Below are 24890 nucleotides of genomic sequence, written 5' to 3' on the forward strand. Positions count from 1 at the left end.
CTTTAATGTCACCCATACCATGGACGTTTTCTCTCAGAGTCTGAGGTTCATTACTTTTTTTTTTTTCTCTCATTGCCAGGTTATTCCTAATGGAGACAGACAGAAAAAAAGGTCAAAAACCACAAGTTGATTGATGGAATGCTTGAATTAGTCTTAGCCACTGTCATTCGCTCAGGGTCCCATTCCAAGCTATCATTTTTCGCCCACCATGCCACCTCATTCTGGACCCAGCCATATGCAAATCAGTCTTGCCCTGTTCCTCATGGGAGCAGTCCAGCCCGAACTGCCAAGCCAGGTCCTCCCTGAACCAGAACACAAGCAACCCCGGACCAGTTTTGCACTTGTTATGGGCTCCTCAGCCAAGTAAAGCTTGGTCCCAGTGGCATAGTGAGCCCCGGACCCATGTTTGGGCATACCAGGAGTACTTCAGGCATCAAATGCAAAACCAACAAGGTGATGGATGGAATCGCAATCGCTCAGGGTCAGAGGGCGAAACTGGTCCTGGGTTACTTGCATTCCTGTTCAGAGAAGACCTAGCTTGGCAGTTTGGGCTGGACTGTTACTATTAGAGCAGGGTCGAGACTGGTTTGCATATAGCTGGATTGGAATGGTGTGCAAAATAACAATAGATTGGGATGCGGCCCAAGTGATTACCAGTGACTGAGATTAATTCAAACATTCCATCCATCACTGTTTTGTATACGTATTGTCACTCTAAGAAAAAAAAGGACATCACACTGTTCACCCTTATTCCATCAATCACTGTTTTGTGTACGTATTGTTAGCCTAAGAAAAAAAAGGACATCACACTGTCCACCCTTAATAGGGTGGGTGGTGTTATGCCTTTTCTCTGATGGCTCCTACTCCATCGGGATGTTGGAGGAAGTTTCCCATCAATGGAGGCAGCAAGGGCTCGGTCAGTGGAAAGCTTATAATCTGCCTGTTCTAAATAAGGCGAATAGCCCGAGAGTTAAGGTGGACAGGGTACTCCTTTGAATTTGCAACAGAATACCCTGTCTGCCAAGCTCTAAAATCCAGCCTCATAGAGTCTGTGTTGTTTGCAGCTGATGATGGGCCTGATGTATCCGACGGTAAACTTATGCCCCCTGGGTTCTGTTCCTTAAGCGACCATATTCAGGGTGCTCTAGAAAATATTTAATACATTTTACAAGTGCCCCTTTATTTACCATGCACCCATTTGAGTTAGAATAGATCCACGGTCATGAATAAAGGAGAAACCATTTGACATTGCTTACTGTATAGTACCGCAGATGTATCATTTATCATTGAATAAAAAATAGATCGTCACTCATGAATACAAGAGAAACCTTTTGAAACTGCTTACTTTTCACACATTTATCAAGCACTATGGATGAATAATATAAATTACAGCACTTTCTGTTAGAGGCCCATATGCTATTTGTCTGATCTAACTAATGCATGATATAATAGTAATGTAAATTCTGGCCAGGAGCATTTGGCTTTACATATTTCTTTTTTGTTTAGTTTATATCAATTCTGCCATGAAAGCTGCAATATGTTTGTATGTACGGTTCATATTACCCTGCTGTTGACTTTAAGCAGTAACATATTGATTGTAATTTCGCACCCAGAATGAAATAGTACATTTGCTACAGCATAACCATTCCTAGGACATATATTGTTGAACACACAAAGAGTAGGGTTTATAGACTCAAATAACAAAATCAAATTTTATTACAGGAATGTATTGAGCCAGGGAGACAAAATGTATAGCCTAGGGCAAAGCCAAATCACAAGTCTGATCGGACACTCCACTCAGTCAAAACATAGGAAACAAACATAGCACATCACAATATTTCCTTGTTCCCTTAATAAAATTACTGTTGTTCAGTATAGTAACAACAGCAATATTTTGAATGTGTGAACTGCAAAAAGCAATGAACATGCTTGTAATAGCTCATAATTTCTCTCATGGGTGTCTGGAGAACTTTCACTGTTTTCAAAACAGGTGATCATTCATGTATTTCCTCTTGCTAACCAAAGGGACATCCTTACATACCTTGACCACACATCCACTCCTCCAGCTGCCTAACACCTTATCTCACTAATCAACCACTTGTCAACAAGTCATTCTCCAACCACTTTTCACATACACCGTACCTAACTGTCACATATGTATGTCCAGTCACTGTACAACATATATCACATGCACAGTTTCTGTTCAACTACCTTTAAAAGTATTGAGTTACAGTGTTGAGATTTATTTAACATCACTATGAGACAGTATAAAAGCTAAAATAAAAATAAAAAACATAAAACATTCAAAGTTGCACATATTATTACACATATGTTATAGGTGTATGGATTCTGGAGGTCAGAATGGCAGTAGAACCCTTAACCTCCCTGCATAGAGTTAAACGTATACCCATTGTGGTTTCAGGAGCAGTGTAATCTGATCTGTGTATCCTAAAGTCAATACCAGTAATTTAAAATGGGGGTGCAGCTGTAGTGATTGCTGAATGATCATTTGATAATGTGACAGTGGTAGGGTGGTTGCTGTTTGATTTGTGTGTTAATGTTTCTGTTGAGTTGAAATGCTGGAAGCAGGAGAAGAAAGAAGAATGCAGAAGAAACCCATCTTGCCAGATATGACTGCACAGTTATCCGTTACTCGAGCTCCTCTGGCAGTTTATAGGGGAGCAGGACCCTGGGCCATGCCCATACTTACAGCATACTGGACTTGCAGTTCCTGTCGAAAGAGGTTCAGGAATGTAAATATATACACACAGATAATGCTTTAGGGTAATTGACAGTATGCTTTTAAATAGTCATAATGTGGATGTATATATTGTATAAAACCCAAATAGTCGTTTCAATATCTGAAAGAAACAGTTAGTTATAGATTCCTTACCTTAGAATTACCCCCAGGCGTCAGACTGGATCCGGACAGTTTTTCGGTCGGTCGGCTCAGTGTTTGGTGTTGGTGTCGTGGTTACCGTGATGATGTTGCGGTTGCTACTTAGATGCCGCTCTAGCGCGCTGACATCAGTTCTTTCTTTTTCCGCACCAGCCAGCACAGATCCGGAGAGAGCGGTACCTCCAGTCACTTTTTTACTGACTTTTTGACGACCTTTGTCAACGTCGATTTTGAGTCTTTGACTCCTGGTGCACGCCAGGGAAGCCCAGTTTCAAGGCTTGCGTCTCCTACAGCTGGCTGATGTCGGTGACTGATCCGCACTGCTTGTGTCTGTTTTGCCTGGCGCACGACCACGACCTCAAGTCGTGCTCCGACTGCCGGACCATAGATCCAAAGTCTTTGTGGGAGCGGTCCCGAAAGCTTCTCGAGGCCCGGCAGTCGACTCCATGCCTTTCGAGGTCCCAGTCGCGTGGGCGGTCGCGGGACCGGTTGCGGAGCCACCCGCCCCCAGTCTTCTTCAAAGTCTTCGCACTCCTCAGGTAAGTCGATGCACAAGAAGAAGTCGAAGAAGCACCGTCGCTCTTCAACTTCTCCCCGTCGTTCGGCTGACACGACGAGGGATGCGAGTGGTGCCCCTCCCTTCCCGGGACCCGGAGCGACCCCTGCCCAGCTTCGTACCTTTTATGAAGCGATGCATGCCATCTTTGGGTAGCCCAACTCTGCCGGCGTGCCTTCAGGCCCCGCAGACTAGGCTGGGGGCCCTGGGGCTTCATCCCGGCACTGCAGAGCCCCCCTGTTTCCGGATCGGCGCCGTTCAATCTGATTACACCTCCCCTGGTGCCAATTCCACCGGCCCCATGTCCGCAGCAGACGCCGGTTGTGTCCCCAGCCGGCGTCGACCCTGGCTTCCACTCCAATGTAGACAGGGAGCCAGACTGGCATCGACCGACACCGGATCTGCCGCTGATGGGTACTTTTGTGCCCCTGTTCTAGATTGGCAGCCGGGTGAGGAGGACTGGTAGGGGTCTGGAGACCCTTTGACTGACCAGCTAGGTTACGAACCGGACTGGAGAGAGGAACTGGGGGAAGCCAGTGGTCTGAATACCTCACCAGACCTTGGCATGTTGTCTCCTCCTACTGTGGCTGCGTAGGAGGGAGCGTCTTACGCCGTGGTGTTGCATAGGGCAGCCGAGGCTATCAACCTCAAGCTACCTACGGTGGCAGTCAGGACTAACCTCCTGTGCTTCAACCGCAGCGAGCTCCTCAGAGCCCCTGCTACCATTTAACAAAGCCCTCATTGACATCCTTTTGTGCACCTTGTCCAGGCCCAACACAGGGGCTCCTGTGGATAGGATTATTGCCCGACGCCACAGCCTGGCTCGGGCGACCCCACTTTTCTCTCCCAACACCCCACCCCTGAGAGCTTGGTGGTGCAAGCCTCCACATCCAAAGGTGCATTCCCTAACACAGCACCTGATAGGGAATCCAAAAAGCTGGACCATCTTGGGAAGAAGATGTTTTCTTCCTCCAGCTTGGGACTGCGGTCGGTAAACTGCATGTCTGTTTGGCCGTTACACCCACTCCGTGTGGGATACGGTGGCGCAAGTGCTGCCCCATTGGCTGGAGGAGGCTTGGGTTATACTCTCCTGTGCAGTTACCGAGGGGAGAAACGCAGCAAAGTTTACCATTCGCTGTGGACTGGATGCCACCGACTCGCTAGGCAGGACAATTTCCATGTCCATAGCCCTTCGAAGCTACTCCTGGCTGAGATCGACTGGCTTTTCTGGGGATGTCCAAGCTACCCTTATGGACATGCTCTTTGATGGCCGTCGCCTGTTCGGCGACAAGGCAGACAGCGCACTAGAGCGCTTCAAGGAGTCACAGGCTACGGCCATGTCCCTGGGCCTCTCCACCACTCACCCTGCGCAGTCTGTTTTATGCCCCTTTCGTGGGTACGGAAGTGGTGCCCCATCATGTCGCACCCAGGGCCACAGGCCGGCGCAAGCTGTTCAGCCCCTGCGCGGCCGGGGACGTGGGAACCACCGTCATGGTTCTGGGGGCCAGCGAGCGGGCCAGTCCATCACCGTCCCCTCTGCAGCAGCCTCTAAACCCTCCTAGTCCGACTTTCCAGGGCCACCAATCGCAAGTGGACGGTAGGATTCGCCATCACCTCCCCCACTGGTGCACCATCACATCGTACAGGTGGATTTTGCAAATAGTCCGAAGGGGCTACTCCCTCCCCTTCGAGATTACCCCCCAGCGATGCCACATCAGTACCATCGCATGTCGGAGGATCATCTGTAGGCCTGGGCGGTGAACTTCGCTCCGTTTGCGGAGTTTTCTGCAGTCCACACTCCACGGAGCTTGTGGAGTGAAGAAAACTCTGCATCGCGATGTGCAGCGGAGTTAAGTTTTAGATCGCGAACGGTAAGTTCGCGAGCACGAGCTGCTGAGCGTCAGAAATATCAGCACAAACTGCAGTTCGCACTGCACTCCACCACTGGTGGAACTGCGCAGAGTTTTTTTGTAACTTTGCGGAGTTCCGCATGGTAAAACTCTGCGAACTACGCCCAGGCCTATCATCTGGCCCTTCTCCAACAGGAAGTTATGTCTCTCTTGGCCAAGGGAGCTATTGAGCGAGTTCCTGCCCCAGAAGTAGGTCATGGTTGCTACTCCCACTACTTTCCGGTGCCCAAGAAGGACAAAGGCCTCCGTCCTATCTTGGATCTCCGGAACGTCAACCGCTTCCTCCGGAAGGAGAAGTTCAATATGTTGACGCTAGCTCAGGTCCTCTCTGCCCTCGACCCTGGAGACTGGATGGTAGCATTGGACTTGCAGGACGACTATTTGCACATCCCCGTCCTGCCTGCCCACCGGCGTTACCTACGGTTCACAGTAGGCCACAAGCATTTTCAGCGCCCCTCGGGTGTTCAGGAAAGTGATTGCGGTGGTCGCAGCTCATCTGCTCAGATCAGGGGTTCCAGTCTTCCCCCTATCTCGACGACTGGCTGTTGAAGGTGGGCTCACCCCAGGCTGTCGTCTCCCACCTCCAGACCATGGCAGACCTCTTGTGTTTGCTGGGGTTCTCCATCAAGGTGCCGAAGTCGCACCTGACTCCCTCTCAGAAGCTCCTCTTCACCTGAGCAGTTCTGGACACGACGCAGTTTCGGGTCTATCCTCTCGAACAGCGAGTCTGGGATATTCGGGCTATGATTTCAATCTTTCAGCCTCTATCCCGGGTTTCAGTCAGGATGACCCTCTGGCTATTGGGCCTGATGGCCTCCTGCATCCTGCTGGTGGACTATGCCAGATGCCGTATGCAGGTTCTGCAGTGGGACCTGAAGTTCCAGTGGGCACAACATCAGGGAAACCTGTCTGATTGCATCCAGATCTCAGAGGGCACGGCATACCAATTGCAGTGGTGGCTAACGAACCAGGATTGGGTGGACGGCAGATCCCTCTCCCTTCCTCAACCAGAGTTCACAGTGGTGACCAGTTCATCACTTCTGGGATGGGGCGGCCACATGGGGGAGGCAGAGATCAGAGGCTTCAGGTCTCCGGCGGAGTCTGGGCCCCACATCAACCTTCTGGAGCTTCGGGCCATTTGTCTTGCACGCAAAGCATTCCTTCCCTCTGTCCAGGGAAGAGTAGTTCAGGTGTTCACGGACAACACCACCGCCATGTGGTCCTGCAACAAACAGGGCTGGGTGGGGTCGTGGACCCTATGTCAGGAGGCTCTCTGTCTCTGGACATGGCTGGAACATCAGGGCATATTCCTGGTGGATCAACACCTGGCAGGTTCGCTGAACGCCAGGGCGGACGAACTCAGTCGCAGGTGCATGATGGATCACAAATGGCGTCTTCACTCGGAGGTGGTGCATGGTCTCATTTTTAAACAGTGGGGAGAGCCTTGGTTAAATCTATTCGCTACCGAAGAGAACGTGCAATGTCAGCATTTCTGTTCGTTGGAATTTCCAAGGCGGCACTCGCTCAGCAACGCTTTTCATCGCAAGTGGAGTTGCAGTCTTCTATACTTCTTTCCGCCTATACCACTTCTGCCCAAAGTGATGAAGAAGATCAAGCGCGACCGGGCCCAAGTAATTCTTGTGGCTCCGATTGGGCACGAAGAGTCTGGTATCCCAAGCTACTGCACATGGCCATCGATCCTCCGATCCGATTGCCCCTTTGGGAGGATCTTCTGTCGCAGCAGCAGGGGACGGTCCTCCACCCGAACCTGTCCAGCCTCCACCTCCTCGCGTGGAGATTGAGCAGCGACAGTTGACATTTTTCTACTATCCTCCCGAAGTCTGTAACATTATCTTGGCAGCCAGGCGTCCTCCACCAAAACAGTATACACCTGTAGATGGAAAACATTTGTGGCATGGTACGCAGCAAAGGCTGTAGATCCCCTTTCTGCACCCCTTTAAGAGGTTCTCCTCTTCCTTCTTTCTTTGACCCAGCAGGGCTCTGCTCTGGGCACCTTGAAAAGCAATCTTTCGGCCATCTCAGCCTTTCTTCGGCTTCCTGATCATCCATTTCTTTTCAAGTCCCCTATTGTAAATTGCTTCCTTAAGGGCATTATTAATCGTTTTCCTCCTGTTCCCTTCGTAATGCCCCAATGGGACTTTATTATTATTATTATTATTTAAACTTATAACGCGCATCAGCTACCCGCAGTGGGTTTACCGGCGCAAGGGATAGACTCAAGGAGAAAACAAACCTCTCAGACAGCACCGTGAATCAACTAAGGCGGCATGAAGATAATTGGAAAAGTAAAGTTTTCAGTTTTTTTCTAAAAATTAGAAAATTAGTTTCCGTTTTCAGAGTGGTGGGTAACGCGTTCTAATATTTAGGACCTAGATGGGAAAAGGCCCGTCCCCCCATCCTTACAAGCTTGAATCGAGGGACAACAAAGTCGCAATTAGCAGAGGATCTAAGTGTGCGACTAGGCTTGTAGGGTTGGACCAGACTTTGCAAGTATTTTGGGGCCGAGCCCTGCTTGATTTTAAAAAGATAGCATATGGCTTTGAAAATGATGCGGCTGGGGATCCTGAGCCAATGTAGATCGCGCAGAGCCTGTGTGGCCGATGATCTCCTCGGGATATTGCAGAGAAGTCGGGCTGCCGAGTTCTGAACAACCTGGAGTTTGTTTACGGTGGCCAAATCGGCGCCGAGATAGAGGACATTTCCGTAGTCCAGGCGAGATGTTACTAACGCCTGGACAACGGTTCTCCTGGTGGCAAGAGGCAGCATCCAAAGAATTTTCTGGAGCCATCGCAGGATGGCAAAGCATATGGCGGCCGCCTTTGTGGCCTGCTGTCTCATGGAGAGTTTGTCGTCTATAAGAAAACCGAGGTTGCGGACCACAGAAGATGGCTGAGGAAGGGGTCCCATCTCACTAGGCCAATGTTGAGGGCCCCATAGATCTTTATGCTTCCCTAAGATAAGAATTTCGTTTTTGTCACCGTTTAATTTGAGGAGATGCCTTAGCATCCACTCAGCTATACGTGACAGTCCAATTTTCAGAGCCGATATATCGTTGCTCTCGCTGCTGGAAAGGGAGAAAACAATTTGAGTGTCATCGGCGTATGAAAAAATAGTCAGCCCCGCGTCCTCCGCATTGGAGGCCAGGGGTCTCACATAGATGTTAAACAACAAAGGGCTGAGTATGGACCCCTGAGGAACGCCATATGCCGATGGACAAGTGGAAGATGTGGCTTTCGCGGAAAAGACTTGGAAACTGCGCTCACTTAAAAAGGAGGCAATCCAGGCCAAAGCCGGACCGTCCACTCCCAGGGATTGAAGAGAGTTCAAAAGAATGGGATGGGACACTGTATCGAACGCCGTGCTCAAATCCAAAAGGATGAGCGCAGATGTTTCCCCGCAGTCGATACCGTGTGTTAAACTCTCCGTCACCCCGAGAAGGGCGGTCTCTGTGGAGTAGTGAGCACGAAAGCCAGACTGGGATGGGTGTAAAAATCTCGAAGATTCCACTAGATGGTATAGTTGAGTGTTAACGTGCCTTTCCAGCACTTTGGAAAATACAGGCAGCAAGGATATCGGTCTGAAATTGGCGAGATTGGACACATCGGCTCCAGCTTTTTTTAGGAGAGGAACGACCATTGCGTGCTTCCAATCCTGTAGCACATGGGACTCAAGTAATGAGGCATTTAGGAGTCTCATAAGAACCCGTCGAGGTTCAAGATCCAGCAATTTAAGGATTTTGGCAGGTACAGGATCACGAGGTGAGCCAGATCTTATACTGCTTAAGCAGGTGAAGAACGAGGTGTCATCAAACAATTGCCAGTGCGTTACCTTCACCGTAGGAGGAGGCTGTTCGGTCCCTGCGACCTGTCCCGAATGAAGTTCCTTTGCGTTCAAGGGAGTGCTCATAAAGTCGTATATGCGCTCAACCTTGGAAATGAAAATTTTTGCAATAGAGTTACACTGGGCCTCCTCTAAAACTGGAGGTGTCGGGATAGTGTCCTCTCCTGTCAATTTTTTGACGACAGAGAAAAGAGTGCGAGGACAGTTCTGAGCTTGTGTTACTGTAACCACAGTATGGGCAGCTCTCGCGATTTTACATTTTGAGTGGTATTCCTTTAGAGCCTCTTTATAAACAGTCTTCCGTGAGACTGAGTGAGAGTGCCTCCATTTCCGTTCTAGGGCCTTGCATTTGGTACGCAAGGCCTTCAGGTCGGTGGAAAACCATGGTGCCGGAAGGCGGTGTGACCTGGAATGTTTCGAAGAGAGCGGGAGAAGGGTAGTTACAGCGTTAGTAAGCCAGTGGGAAATAGCGGTGTTCAACTCCGCGACTGAAGCCTCGCATTCCTCAGGACGGGTATTCAAGAGGTGCTGGTTAACTTATTAATATCAAGTTTACCGCAACAGTGAGTTGGTGCACCCTTGTCGAGGCCACTATTTTCCTGGTTCTTGGTATAGAGTAAGGAGAAGTGGACTGCGAAATGATCGGACCACTCCAAAGGGCGAGCACTCTGAGAGCCATCAAAAGAGAGATTAGAGAGAATGGGGTCCAATTGGTGTCCAGCAGAGTGAGTGGGGCCAACATTGAGCAGGGAAAGGTTGAGAGCCTCCAGATCAGATAAAAAGCGTTTGCTGGTGGTACACTGTGGGTCTTCAAGATGCAAGTTGAGATCGCCAAGAATGGTAAAATTGGCTGCCCTGAAGAGTAGGGGAGCTATAGTATCAGCTAGTGAAGATACCCAAGGAAGAGCATTGCCAGGAGGGCGGTAGATCAGGAGGCCCGATAAAGTGAATTGGGGATTGATGACTAATTTAAAAAGTGCGGTCTCACTTCCAGACATGGGAAGGGCTTCAAGCTTACATGTGTAGGTAGACTTAAAAATTATGGCAATCCCCCCCCCTTTTCCGGAGTGTCTGTCCAGTCTCACCATTACATAGTTGTTAGGGACAGCAACGGCGGTGTCAGGACCGGAGCAATCCTGAATCCAAGTTTCAGTAAGAAACAACGCGTCGGGCTGCTCTTCGACAATGAAGTCGTAGATGTGATGTTTGTGTTTCGGGAGGGATCGGCAATTAATATTCCAAAATTGGAGTGTAAAGCTGTTAAGATGTGTATGCAATCTCCTCCGTCTACCACGAGTGTGAGAACGACGTATTGCTTTACAATTGGACATTCTGCCAGTAAGAAAGCTACAGCCAGCACATTCAAAATTATGAGTCGTGAGAGAGCAGACAGTACAGTTTGTATGAGGAGTGGGACGTAGGGATTCTAAAACTTCACCTGAATAGAAGACACTACCACAGGAGCTAGTAGTAAGAGTCATGGCCCCTGGGCCCAGTCTGGCACGGACGGGCACAGACGGGCTGAACTCTGGCGTAACTCCGGCGGAAGTTCGGCGATCCACTGCGCGTATCCGCTGTGCGTTAGCGTGACCCCTTTAAGTAGAGGTCTAGCGTCCTTGTGACGTCTAGACCGTCAAGCAAAGTGGCGCCGTCAGGCGTCCTACTCACCCAAGATGGCCACCGAGTTTTGACTACCAGGACAAGGGCCCGCCAAATGCGGTGCTTGTACAATTATTGTGCAGGTGAGGGGCGTCAATTAAAAACAAGGGTAAACAACTCAAATTAAATAAAATAGCTAAACAGGTTGTTTTAAAAGCGCGAATTGCGCGTGAAAGCGGCGTTCAAATGGCAGTAATAATCGCAGCACGCTCTGAGCGATCTCCGTAGGTGCAGATAGTGGTATGGTCTGTTAAATGGCCGAGCGCCTAGTTTATCCCCCTTAAGTAGAGGTCTAGCGTCCTTGTGACGTCTAGACCGTCAAGCAAAGTGGCGCCGTCAGGCATCCTACTCACCCAAGATGGCCGCCGAGTTTTGACTACCAGGACAAGGGCCCGCCAAATGCGGTGCTTGTACAATTATTGTGTAGGTGAGGGGCGTCAATTAAAAACAAGGGTAAACAACTCAAATTAAATAAAATAGCTAAACAGGTTGTTTTAAAAGCGCGAATTGCGCGTGAAAGCGGCGTTCAAATGGCAGTAATAATCGCAGCACGCTCTGAGCGATCTCCGTAGGTGCAGATAGTGGTATGGTCTGTTAAATGGCAGAGCGCCTAGTTTATCCCCCTTAAGTAGAGGTCTAGCGTCCTTGTGACGTCTAGACCGTCAAGCAAAGTGGCGCCGTCAGGCGTCCTACTCACCCAAGATGGCCGCCGAGTTTTGACTACCAGGACAAGGGCCCGCCAAATGCGGTGCTTGTACAATTATTGTGCAGGTGAGGGGCGTCAATTAAAAACAAGGATAAACAACTCAAATTAAATAAAATAGCTAAACAGGTTGTTTTAAAAGCGTGAATTGCGCGTGAAAGCGGCGTTCAAATGGCAGTAATAATCGCAGCACGCTCTGAGCGATCTCCGTAGGTGCAGATAGTGGTATGGTTTGTTAAATGGCCGAGCGCCTAGTTTATCCCCCTTAAGTAGAGGTCTAGCGTCCTTGTGACGTCTAGACCGTCAAGCAAAGTGGCGCCGTCAGGCGTCCTACTCACCCAAGATGGCTGCCGAGTTTTGACTACCAGGACAAGGGCCCGCCAAATGCGGTGCTTGTACAATTATTGTGCAGGTGAGGGGCGTCAATTAAAAACAAGGGTAAACAACTCAAATTAAATAAAATAGCTAAACAGGTTGTTTTAAAAGCGCGAATTGCGCGTGAAAGCGGCGTTCAAATGGCAGTAATAATCGCAGCACGCTCTGAGCGATCTCCGTAGGTGCAGATAGTGGTATGGTCTGTTAAATGGGCGAGCGCCTAGTTTATCCCCCTTAAGTAGAGGTCTAGCGTCCTTGTGACGTCTAGACCGTCAAGCAAACTGGCGCCGTCAGGCGTCCTACTCACCCAAGATGGCCGCCGAGTTTTGACTACCAGGACAAGGGCCCGCCAAATGCGGTGCTTGTACAATTATTGTGCAGGTGAGGGGCGTCAATTAAAAACAAGGGTAAACAACTAAAATTAAATAAAATAGCTAAACAGGTTGTTTTAAAAGCGCGAATTGCGCGTGAAAGCGACGTTCAAATGGCAGTAATTATCGCAGCACGCTCTGAGCGATTTCCGTAGGTGCAGATAGTGGTATGGTCTGTTAAATGAATTTGGTTCTTACATATCTTATGTTCGCTCCCTTTGAGCCACTACATAACTGTCCTCTCAGGCTTCTGACTTTGAAAACTGCCTTTCTGGTGGCCATCACCTCTGCGTGCAGGGTGAGTGAGCGCCAAGCTCTTTCTTCTAAACCTCCTTTTCTGACTGCTCATCCAGACAAGGTTGTCCTTCGAACTCGTCCTTCCTTCCTTCCCAAAGTGGTTACGTCTTTCCATATTGGACAGACCATCACTTTGCCCACCTTCTTTCCGCCTCTGCATCCTTCCAAAGAAGGAGAGGCTCCACCGTCTGGATCCAAAGCGTGCGCTTTCCTTTTACTTGGATCACACAAAACAATTCCGGGTAGATGACCAGATCTTTGTTGGTTACGTGGGCGCCAAAAAAGGTTGGGCTGTGCACAAACGGACCATTTTTAGATGGGTTGTTTTGTGCATCAAAGCTTGTTAATCCTTGGCAAAGAAGGAGCCGCCAGTGGGGTTGCGCGCCCATTCTACCAGGGCTACGGCAGCTACCACTGCTTTGGGACGTGGAGTTCCCCTTAATGACATCTGTCAGGCAGCTACGTGGGCATCGCTGCACACATTCACAAGACACTACTGCCTGGACAGCCAAGATGTATCTGTAAGAAACATAGGTTAGTTATAGATTCCTTGCGGTCTTACCCATCCTCCCCGTTCTGCAAACTGACTTCTAGGGTTAAGGATTTCCTTTTAGGGCCCTAGTTTTGTGCACCAGTGGTCAGTGTCTTGCATAGCTCTGCGCTTCTGGTGTGGAAAGTCGTGTACAGAGCTGACGTCAGCGCGCGAGGGTGGGGTCTAAGTAGCTATCGCTACGTCATCCCGGCGACCACGGCACCAGCGATGAACGCGGAGCCGACCGACACCACCTTTCGTCGCGCAGGGGTACTGCTGACGAAAAACGTTCCGGATCCAGTCTGACACCTGGGGATAATTCTAAGGTAAGGAATCTATAACTAACCTATGTTTCTTACAGATACATTGTTACCGAAGGTAAGTAACTTGTTCATTAGGTTTAATGGAGTGCATCTCGAATATTTACTTTGGTGAATATATTGCAATTGGGACACAGTGAACACATGGAACACACAAGGTGGAATCAAAGTAAGTGCATTAATCAAAACATACATAACATGTACTCCCAGAAAACAATAGCAAAACTTAGGGGAGTTAGGACTTAGGGAAGTGGGCACGTCAGATTGGCTGTTCATTTCTGCATGGTAATTCTGTTATTCAGTTCCTCTTTGTTTGTTTTTGTTAAGCTACTTCTGTTGTTTTTGCTCGTGTGCAATGCCTCCTTTTCTTCTCCTCTTTGCAGGGCCTCCGAGGTACTCCAGGGACTGTTGGCGCAGAAGGAAAGCCTGGTACACAGGTTCCCATTCTATACTATACTAAATCCCATTCACTGATCCGACTATTGTGTACCTGTGGTTCTGGGCTCATGAAATGTCTGAAAGTAGAGAAAGTATACCTTGGCGCTAAGGTTTCCATTCTGAGGGCTAACTTTTTCTGATTAGTCAGTTTCTGGAATGGGATTTATGGCTCTAAAAGAAGTACTATGTGTCATGGTTTTGTGATTTCTCAGTTGATTTGCAGTAAATTAAGTCTTCACAATATATTTTTTCCATTGTTGATCATCTGGCGAGATACAGAGAAATCATTTGTCCTTACTCTGATTGCCTATCTGGCATTACCAATTTTTTTGTTGCATCTTTGTACCATGTAAACTGTGACTGTGTGTTCTCACAATCATGTTCATTTTTGAGTTCACATTTTTCCTCTCTCTTTGTGTAAATGATTCACACATAATTTTCTGTTGCATTCCTTGAAAGCTGAAGTGTCTCCTCTACCACTGGTTGGATTCCCTCCAATTGCAAGACACTTCCTCTACCGTGTACCGGAGACATGTGCAGCATGTTTGGGATGTCTTTGTGCCCCAGATTCCTCTTTCCCCTTAGTATTGGAACCATCTATAGCTTGTTCTATTGTTTACTTTAGACTCTCCCTATACTTTCACTGAAGCCATGCACAGCTTGTTGTATTCTAGGTGTCTCCTGTCACACTGGAAGGGTGCACAAATGTGTGTTGTCTTGTCCTGGATTGTACTGATCCTACGCCCTCCCCCTTGGAATTGAAGGCACCCACAGCAGGTCTTTTGGTTACTTAAAGTTTCTCTTAAGGGTATATATGTCTGTGGTGTATTTCCTCTGACTCCATGTTCTTTCTTTCACACTGGTTATAAACACATTATATACCATTGCTTAAGTGCTAGATTCCATTGGAGAATGCCACTCCATATTGTATTGGAGCCCATGCACAAATTAAGGTATGCACAAATTGTGATTTCTGGAAGCCTAAAGTTCCTCTTTTGCCATGGGGTTGAATAGAACATGTTGTCTCTGAATACCTTGGGTTCTGCGTCTTCCCCTCCTAAAAAACAGACAAACAGACATCAAATTATATTGGATAACCTTACGCTCCAGTACGGCCCTCGGCACACAAAGTGTTCACAACATGTTGTATTGGTTTCATTCTGAATCTTGACAGCTTTCATGGGAATAAAGGTAGGCATGGTTGTGGATTTCTTCGACTTCTGTACTCCTCCCCATTTACTGAATTCTTGTACCCCATGTTTTGTGGGATTGCTAGTTAAATGCTCCATGTTCCTTCCCTATCACTGGAAGCATGTTAAAAACATGGTGTTGAATTTCCTCAAGTTCTACATTTCACACCTTTGGTATTGGAGCTGTATGCAGCATGTTGTTTTGAATTCTGTTTTACCCAAAAACTTTTCCATGGGAATGAAGGTGTCCCCAGTATGCACTGAAATCTATCAGACTCCTGAATCCTCCCACTCACTGGAGTCTTGGTCGCTGTGGTTTGTTGAATTGTAAGCTCCACTCTCGCTAATATTGCTGTGAATGGTTTGAAGAGGGTCTCGGCATGACAAATAGGATTTGTGTCATCATGAGCATAACATTTCTTTATTTCCACTCCAAGCAGCAGCCCTCAAAAGAGCACACAAAGAGCATACTCCAAAATGTCAAAATAGAATCATTGTAGGGCATATAAGCCCCCAACTGATGCAGTCCTCTTTCTTTTTATTGCTGCTCCATGACAGATAAGTACCTTTCTATCTTTGGTCACTGGCATATAGAAAGCATGTTATTAAGTTGGTGAAAAAGGGTAAAACTATGCTAATACATTTTCATTTACATAACTGCGTCTGCCTACTTTAAGGAATAGTTTTAAGTGTGCTTTCGTTTATTTATTGTCTTTTTAATGGAAGGTTGTATTTTATAGGACGGCTTGTTGTGGTAATTAGCTTAAAACTATATTTTGATTGAGATATGGCTTGTTTTAAAAATTGCTTTTTGAAAAATTGATTTCGAGTTCCAATAAAATAAACAGGTGCATGTTTTCATAAAGTTTTATCCTTTTGAGTGCAAACAGGCTTTTAAGTGCTTTTCATGTTACTGAAAGAGAACCCGTATGCAGGAGAATCAAACAGTGCAATGCGTGGCTTTCTGATTTCCACTGAAGGGCGATAGTTCAGAAATCCATGATCTCAAGAATCAGGCATTATTTTCTTTCGGAAATTTGCCCATTATAGAAATATAAAATTTAGAGGTAAGCAAGACTTGATATCTTGCGTGAGTTGGATGCCATTTTGTGTTTGAACAAATCAAATTAAATAGAATTGACCGTTGGTTGCCATTTAGGGGCTGATTCCGATGTCGGACGGACTCCGGTCCGTCCGACATCGGTCAGGAGCCGTAACCGACCGACCTGCTGTCGCCGGTTACGGCCCTGCAAGTATGATGTGACAATACGGTCGCACTCGTATATTTCACAATGCACGCATGCATTCCGAGCGGAATGCATGCTTGCATTGTGAAAAGCAGAGGTGCAGTTCATCCCTGCACCCAGGCCGGCCGTCCAAGGTGCCTGCCACTGGGTGCAGGGATCCACAGAGGGGCACCATGGGTGCCCCAAGGCTGACATTTGGCAGCCTCGCACCCATGGGGGCCCTACGGGGGGCCCCCAAAGACAGTTTCCGACTGCCTTTTCGTGCCGGAAAGCCCAGCACGAAAAGGCAGTGAAAAACTACCATCGTACCCCCTCGGTCGCAAAGAGGCGGCCGGGGGAGTACTGATGGATTTCCGGACGGCGGACGGGCTCTCCGAGCCTGTCGTCCGCAATCCGGAAATCCGAGTCGGATTCCTTTCCGACCGAGCCCATCAGAATGGCTCGGCCGAAAAGGAATCCGGCCAACACGTTCCAATTCGGTCGGAAGGGCTTCGACCATCGTTCGGAGCCCTTCCTACCGAAATCGGAATCGGCCCCTCAATGTGTGGATCGCACACAGATAAAACAGCCTACAGGGAGGCACAGGAGACATTGCATATAGTAAGACAAAGGTATCAGCAATGTTATGTGGAGTTTTAATATGTGAGAAGTGGAGGAAGGTCTCTTTAATATGGATTGTTGGAAGCTTCAAGAGGAGATAACTAAAACAGTAAAAGAAAAACAAGTAGAGCAGTCAAAGATGTTTTTCAGTCTGTTATGAATAAAAGAATGTAAGCACTTTCTGATGAGGAGTCGGGTCCTTTAATGAAGGAGAGAATGAAAAATTAAGAGTGAGAAAGAAAAAAATGGGAAAGGAAATTTTTTGAGGGAAAATCTTTAAGGAAAAAGAGTATGTGCTTAATAAGAATGGAACGTCTTAGCACCATTGCTGGATCTGTTGTCCCGAGCATCCCAAATGAAGGTGTCCTTTGCCGCAGCATGAAAATCAGGGCAATCCTAAAGCAGTCTTTCAAGATGTTTGCTATAATGAGAGGAAAGATTTTGTGGATGAGGTCCCGAATATGTTTTGAAACTCGCGGAAGGAGAAGTTGGAATGATAGCTTGGAAGTAGATTTGAGTGTTGTGAACAATTGTTCTAAAAGTAAAAGTGAGCTGAAAGGCCCATTTGGGGAGAATTCATCTTTAGCCCTAGTGTAATTTGGCATCTATTGGTGACCACTAGATCAAGTGAACAAATATTTACTTACTGGGTGAGGAGGTATATGGAAAGAGATGTTCGGAACATCATGAAAGCATAGTGTTCAAGGCTGGTGGTAAAAAATAAAGCCTGCATGACGCCAGATTTGAATCACAATCTAATAAGGTTTTTGGTTACACTGGGGAGTGATCCAAGTGAAGGTTTGGAGTGAGCATTTGAGCAATGTGAGAACCATGTTTTAGATGTTGTAGGTCCTCTTACAAGAATAATGGATATCGGCAAGTAGGCTCACTGTAAGAAGGTGCAGGTAGATACAAATCTTCTGCGAGAAAGAAGTCAAAAGGCATTTTACTTATTAGGATCAGTAACCTTCGGCAAAGACTCCACGCTCTGGGACTCTCACCTGGTGGCCTGCCAAACTCGGATTCACAACCCTACTGGCAAACCATCACAAAAACCTCAGAATAGAAATCAACAACCAACTCACCATGGCCAGCCAAGCGAATGCATTCTCCATCTCCTGCTTCCAGACACTCAAGATGCTCAAGAAGATCTTCAAATGGCTCCCCACCATCACCCAAGCCTATATCACCAGCAAGCTGGACAACAGAAATTCACTCTATGCCAGAATCAGTTCTCAAGTGACCATAAGACTCCAGACCATACAAAACTCAGTGACCAGGATCCCCTCAACCTCCCACCCAACAGTCATATCACCCTGCACCTCAAAGAGCTCTACTGGCTTCTGATCCACAAACAAGCACTCTTCAAACTGTTCACACACACATACAAAACCTTACACATCATTGGTTCCACATACCTGGACACCCGCATAAATTCTGACAAAATTCCCAGGCAGTTCCACTTAGCAGGACTCCTACTTTCAACACCCCTGTATGTAGGACCAGGTTTGGCGGTCTTGTGTTCCATCTTGATCCTAAAGTCTGGAATGACCTATCTCTGCAAATCAGAGTCGCCTCTTAAGTTCCTGAAGCAGGAAATTAAAGACCTGGCTCGTCATCTCCTGCTTCATAGCCAGTATACTCTCCCAAGTGAGTTATGTGCTATACAAATACACAAAACATAACAATTGGGCATAGTGTCAGCACTGTGGTTCTTGACAAATGTTTGGAAGGCCAATTGCAGCATGGTTGAGAGAAAGAAAGGTGTTTGATAATGTATTTGGACAATTTTTTATTGTTACAGAATCAAAAAGAGGTCGAGAACAATTTGACCATCACCTCCCGGAGCAAATTTTAGGAAAGAAGGGGGACCACGTGGCGTCCCTACTGGAGCCAATAATACGCCTGGGGACCGCGACCCCCCCACCCTCCCCTGGGCCAGCTCCTGCTATGTCCCAGGGTGCCCACCCCATGGACATAGCTGTTTGCTATGGCTTGGCAAGAGCTTTACTGCTCTCGCCAAGCAATAGCAAACTGTGCTCCACTTTGAGCTGTGTCTCCAGCATCACGTATGCCTTTCTCTCCTCCTCACAAGCGTGCAGCAGCCAGGAGGGTGTTCTTGAATCTTGTCCTCACCTTCTGCCCTGGCTGCTGAGCTGCATTCACGCCCAATCTTCAATAGTAGTCTCAAGGCCTGTAGTATCCAGGGCATGAGCAAGCGCTACCAAGTATAGTCCTGCATTGTCACTGCCTCGTGCTTGCACCATGTCGATGGTGCCTCCAGTCTCTTCTTCATCACATGTCCAGGAAGCATCTAGTGCTTCAATATCTTACTTGCAGCCTCCAGGTGATGGGGGAGATCCTCACCACAGAACGCCAAGCTTGGTCAGACAATAGAGGGTGACGCTGCCACTCAGATCACTCCTCAGGGTGCTCACTTTAAGTCCCAGTATGTGCGAGTCACCATTCGTGTCTTTCTCCCTCATGGCTGGGCCAGGCAGTCAGCCGCTCTCATGGTGCTTGATGTGCGCTGAGGCCCACGGGGGGGCCTGCATCACCCATTGAGCACCCGCAAGCAACGAAGAGGACCATCCAGACCCACACCTGTCTCCAACACACTCAGGCGAGGTGAGAGAGTAAGCCACACCCCGCAGCCCGGCGACCAGGTCGCACCATGGCACCGGCAGCCAGTTTAGCAGGCCTCCCCAGGCCACCTGGTATTCCCTGGGCTAATATAGCTGGTTGTAGCCTCTCTGGGCTAAGAGTATCCAGTTTACCGCAATCTGGCTATCAGAGCATCACTGCATTGAAGCTAGAAATGGCCATCTGTGGGTATAATTACAGCACTCGGATATTTAGAAGGAAATTTTCCACTCTGCCCTGGGTCCCCTCTATGTATGAAGCAGGATTGTTGACGGATTTAGGGGCTTGGGCGGAGGCGTGGTAGAGAATGGCAGGTGCCATCTTCTTGAAAGGAACATTGAGCTCTCCAAAGAAGAAGGTAAAAATGATAAAATCAGAGATAAATAGTTTGTTGATCAGAGATGATTTTTTGTTGACTATGCCTTCTTGGATTTTGGAAGTTTTGCCTGGTCGGGAGAATGTGGTAGCCGACTGGAATATCCATGTTCAGGGTTTATAGCGATTAAGAGCCACATGTTTTAGTGTTCAGGAGAATACAAGACCCTTTAGGGTGGATATTTTTGCTTCACGACTGACAAAACAGCTTCAGCTCTATTTCAGTTGGAGACGAGATCCGAGAACAAAGGCAGTGGGTTCTTTTCTGCAGAATTCAAAGTTACTGAATGATTTTGGTTACTCCTTTTTCGGGTAGATGAACCTTTGTTTCCTGATCTGTTGGAACCGTCAGTGGAGGACTTGTAGGAGGCTGGCTTAGTATATGGTGCAAACCTGTTCATGTGGTGTGCCTTGCACTAATCCAGGCAACACTTATGGTGGTTTTAATGGTCTTTGATAACCACAGAAAGCTTTCAAAGTGGTTGTTGTGGAGAGAAGCCTTCAGGCTTATATTGAAGGAGTGTTCAGCAGCTTGTTTCACCAGTTTAATCTGTAGTGTAAATTAAAAGAAAAAGAACCACACAGTGTTTATATAAAAATAATTCTATTTATCACTAAACACTCACTAACACATTGGTATATCTCCTACATGGAGAGATCAACACAATGCCCACGATGTCGGGTGGTTCAGAAGAGTTGACGGTGATCTTGTCGCTGCAGCTATGACGACCAGGGGATCCTGAGGAAGACCAACAGATGTGCACTGTGCAACGGCTCCCTGAACTGGTTTCAACTGAAGTATGCAAGCAGGGCTCCAAATGTGTCCTACAAAGCAGTTTAGTGGTGCTGGCAAGTGCCCCCTCCCCTGTCCAATACACTAAGTCCTGTCTCTGTGGTGGTCACACCTCCCTGTGACAGAAAACCTACTGTTCTACCTTCCCCTGCTCGAGCTTCAGCAGCAGGAGGGCAGAATCATGTCTGTGGTCGGCAGCAGCACTAGCTGGCTGGCAGACCCTGAATGGCTATTACTGAGAGTACATGGCGGTACCCAAAGGTGCCCCCAAGTACATGGGATCATACTTCCAACACTTGGAATCAATGTTGAGGTATGATTCCTACATGTTTGATACCAAACATGACCAGGTTCAGTGCAGCCACTATATAGTTAAACATCTCTTAATGACTGATGTCTACTATATGCATTAAAATGGCTGACAGCACTTACAACACCTGGAGAATCGACTCTGGGGTTTGTAGGGGTGTCCTGCTCATGCAGGGACACCCTCACACCTATAACCAAGCACCCTGCCCTCAGAACTGAAGAGCCTGCCTTAGGGTGACTTATAGGTTTTAAGTGCAGTGATCTCATATATGAGGAAACTAATATCTGTCCTGAGAGATGCAAGCACCAACTCACACAGGCTGCTATGTCAGGCCTGCAGCCACAGTTTAAGTGGGCTCCCATGGGTGGCACAATGCATGCTGCAGTCCATGGGAGACCCCTGCTGTACGCATTCCCTGGGTACCTTAGTACCATATATTCTGGACTCACAAGGGTACACCAGTAGCCAATTGTTGACTTACAAAAGCACTTACCATGTCAATTTAGGGGAGAAAGCACTGTGACTGGGGTGATGATTTTCAGGATCCCAGTCAGACAAGGTTCAAAACACACCGACACCGAGCAAAAAGTGGGGGTAACCATGAAAGCAGATTCTACTTTCCTACAAGGACCCATTATTGATACCCAATCCTTGAGTCTAATGGCGGTTGTAGACGGAGAAGAACACCCATTAGTTGTATCAAGAGTTTTGAAGCTTCTTGTATGAGCACTATCAGTGAATCCTTAGAGTTCGTATGACTTTCAGAAGAGACTAGAAGTTTACTCTATCAATCCTGTGCCTCGGGAACTACGAAGAGGCACAGGACTGCATGCAAGGTTTGGGGGTTTTGGTGCTTGGAAAGGGATTTTGATCCCTTGAAAGCTCCTGCACTGGGATTAGCAAATTTTATGTTAAACCTTTATTCCAAAGGTCTTTGTTATAAAACTATTAAATGCTACAGATCAGTGGTAGCTTCTGGACATCACTTAATAGAGGAAATATTGATGGTGAATAATTGTCTGGTTTTCAGATTGATGAAGAGCATAAGGTTGAAAAAACCACCAAAGGTGAGGTACTCTATTTGTGCTGTGAATTTTATGTTGTTATTTTGAGAATTAGGCTTCTAATAGATTTTTAAGCGTGAAGCATTTAAGTGTGAAACTGACAAATTTAGTTTGTTTGGTGTCTCTTAGGAGAGTTTTGGATATTCATTCCTTAGAGGTTAATAATAAGACTTATAAACTAGGAGGAGTTTCTTTTCTGATGGATACATCTGCCAGTGGATTCCTCACCTTGTGAATATCGCCTGCGCCAGCAACATTCAGAAACTTTTGTAGCAGTCCATGCCGATGAGGTCGAAGACAACGTCACAGAAACACGGCTCCGCTCGCGACTCCGCTGACGTCACCGGCTCCATAAGAAGACCTCGCCGGCGTGATGATCTCAGTTCCCTATTTTCCGCGCTGTCGACGCCAACGGATTTCGAGAATCTCTCTCTGTAGCTATTCTTGTTACTTTGTTTTCTGCTGGTTTCTCTTTGTCTTCTTCAGCGAAAATGTCGACGAAGAAGTCTGGATTCAAACCTTTTCGAGAATGTGGGAAACACATGTCGATAACGGATCCGCATAACGACTGCGTGTGGTGCCTGTTATCGGACCATGATGTGGAAGGATGCTCTTGTTGCCGCAAGATGAGCTCCAAGGCTCTTAAGGAAAGGGAAGCAAAGCTATTCATTGCCAAGATGAAGAAAGAAAAAACAGGCCGGAGGAAGCCGAAGTCGAGGTCAATATCGAGGTCGGCATCGAAGTCGACTTCGGGGCATGCTTCTTAATCTAGGAAGCACAAGAAGAAGAGGAGGCATTCATCTCGACGTCACTCGGATAGGGATGCGGCTCCGAGATCAACGTCGCCCTCTTGACGCCGTAAGGACTTTGTGTCTCCCTCGCCCGTTCCGGATTCACCTGTCGTCACCTGTGGCTTCACCGGAACAATCTCCGGCTCCGGGCCCGGCTCCATCTCCAGCTTCGTCCCCGGTTCCGATTGAGGAGCTTCCAGCTCCAGGAGAGCCTTCGGCTCCGATGATTCCACTGTCGGCGCCGGTTGGCCCGAGTCCGGTGATGCCTGAACAATATCCTGCGTTTCCAGGACCAGGTCAGGACCCTACGCATTATCTTAATGCGATGTATGGAGTCTTCTCCAGAGCCATGTACCCCTCTGGTGCACCTTCGGGTCCTATGGGTCCTATGGCTTGTAGTTTGGGGGTTCCCCAAGCCTATCCTCAGGCTCCCTTCATGCCGTTTTTTCCGGCGACGCCGTCTTGGCATCTACCGGTGCCGAGGACATAGACGCCGCTCCCTTCTTCACCGGCGCCGACTCGACATCGTTCGACGCCGATTGGTCCATCGGATCTGCGCTCGACTCCGGCCCCAGCGCCGTCGGATTCAGTCACGGCGCCGCCGACTTCAGTTGTGAGGATCAGGTCTAGGAGGGAGGCCCAAAGAGTGCTGGATGAGCAAAGATACCTGTTGGAGGAAGTAGAGGAAGGGGAGCTCATGGAATCGGACGATGTTTTTGATGACTTGAAAGAGGCTAGTGGCCTGGACTTATCACCTGAATGGGAGACTACTCCTCCTTCTGACCTTCCTTCAAAGGATGTGGCTCCATACAATGCCGTTATAAGGAAGGCAGCTGAACTTTTAGATCTGCAATTGCCTTCTGCAGAGTTCAAGCCCAACATCTTAACAGAAGTTCTGCATTCTCCTTCTGCTGTTTCGGAGCCTTTACTCCCTTTTAATGATGCCATTATAGAGCCAGTAATGGAGGTGTGGCGTAAGCCCTTTTCTGCTCCGGCAGTCTCTAAAGTTATTGCCAGGAGGTATAGGGCAGCTCCGGGTTACCCAGACTTTTTGACATCTCACCCATCTCTGGAGAGTCTGGTGGTTCAGGCTGCCTGTTCCAGGAAATCATCGGGTTCTTTTCCCCAAGTCCCGAGTGACAGGGAGGCGAAGAAACTGGATCAGTCAGCTAAGAAGGTCTTCTATTCTGCCAGCATGGCCCTTAAGACAACGAATGCCACCTGTCTTTTGGGCCGGTATATACATGCGCTTATGGACTCAGCAAAGCAGCTGGCCCCTAAGCTGTCTGAAGAGGATAGGATAGGTTTCAATGAGGTCCTTTCGGATTCCCAAGCGGCGGCAAGTCAGGTGATCCAAAGTGGCTTGGACACAGCTGACTCGGTTGCAAGAGTCATAGGGTCTTCTGTTGCCACCAGTAGGAGTGCGTGGCTTAAATCTTCGGAATTCTCCCCTGATGTTCAGTCAACGCTATTGGACCTGCCTTTTGTTGGCTCCGGACTCTTTGGCAAGAAAGCGGATGCTGCGCTTGAAAGATTTAAAGAGAGTAAGGCCATGGCTAAATCTTTGGGCCTTCAATCTCAGTCAAGGGGTTCGTTCAAGAAGTACAGAGGCTTCGGAAGGTCAACCTTTTGTTCTTACAGGCAGCCCCAGCAACAGCAACAGCAACAAGGCACTCTGTATAAGAGCTACAGAGGCAGACTCAGGGGTCGCTCTCGAGGTCGACAGCTCTCCTCTTCTTCCTCTTCCTCCTCCTCAGCCCCTCCCACCACCGCAAAGCAGCCCTAGATCCACCATTCTGGATCATGTTGGTCCTGTGGGGGGCCGGCTTACCCATTTTCTACAAGATTGGGAATTGGTTACTACAGACCTTTGGGTTCTAGATCTTGTAGAAAATAGGTATGCCCTTCCCTTTCGGGAATTTCCTCCAAATTACCCTCCTTGTCAAGGTGCTTGCT

At 48.0% G+C, this 24890-nt stretch overlaps 1 protein-coding gene across 4 annotated transcripts in view; it reads left to right on the top strand.

Moving 5' to 3' along the window:
- Positions 1-24890, top strand: part of LOC146868589 (uncharacterized) — a 1503661-nt gene that overhangs the window by 845325 nt on the left and 633446 nt on the right. For all 4 annotated transcript variants that reach the window (XM_085611695.1, XM_085611716.1, XM_085611705.1 and 1 more), the window contains one exon: positions 13867-13920. In XM_085611695.1, the coding sequence (XP_085467821.1) occupies positions 13867-13920 (54 nt within the window). The remainder of the gene's footprint in view (positions 1-13866; positions 13921-24890) is intronic.

This window comes from Triturus cristatus, chromosome 1_2, assembly GCF_964204655.1.
Source record: "Triturus cristatus chromosome 1_2, aTriCri1.1, whole genome shotgun sequence".
Classification (NCBI taxonomy): Eukaryota; Metazoa; Chordata; class Amphibia; order Caudata; family Salamandridae; genus Triturus; species Triturus cristatus.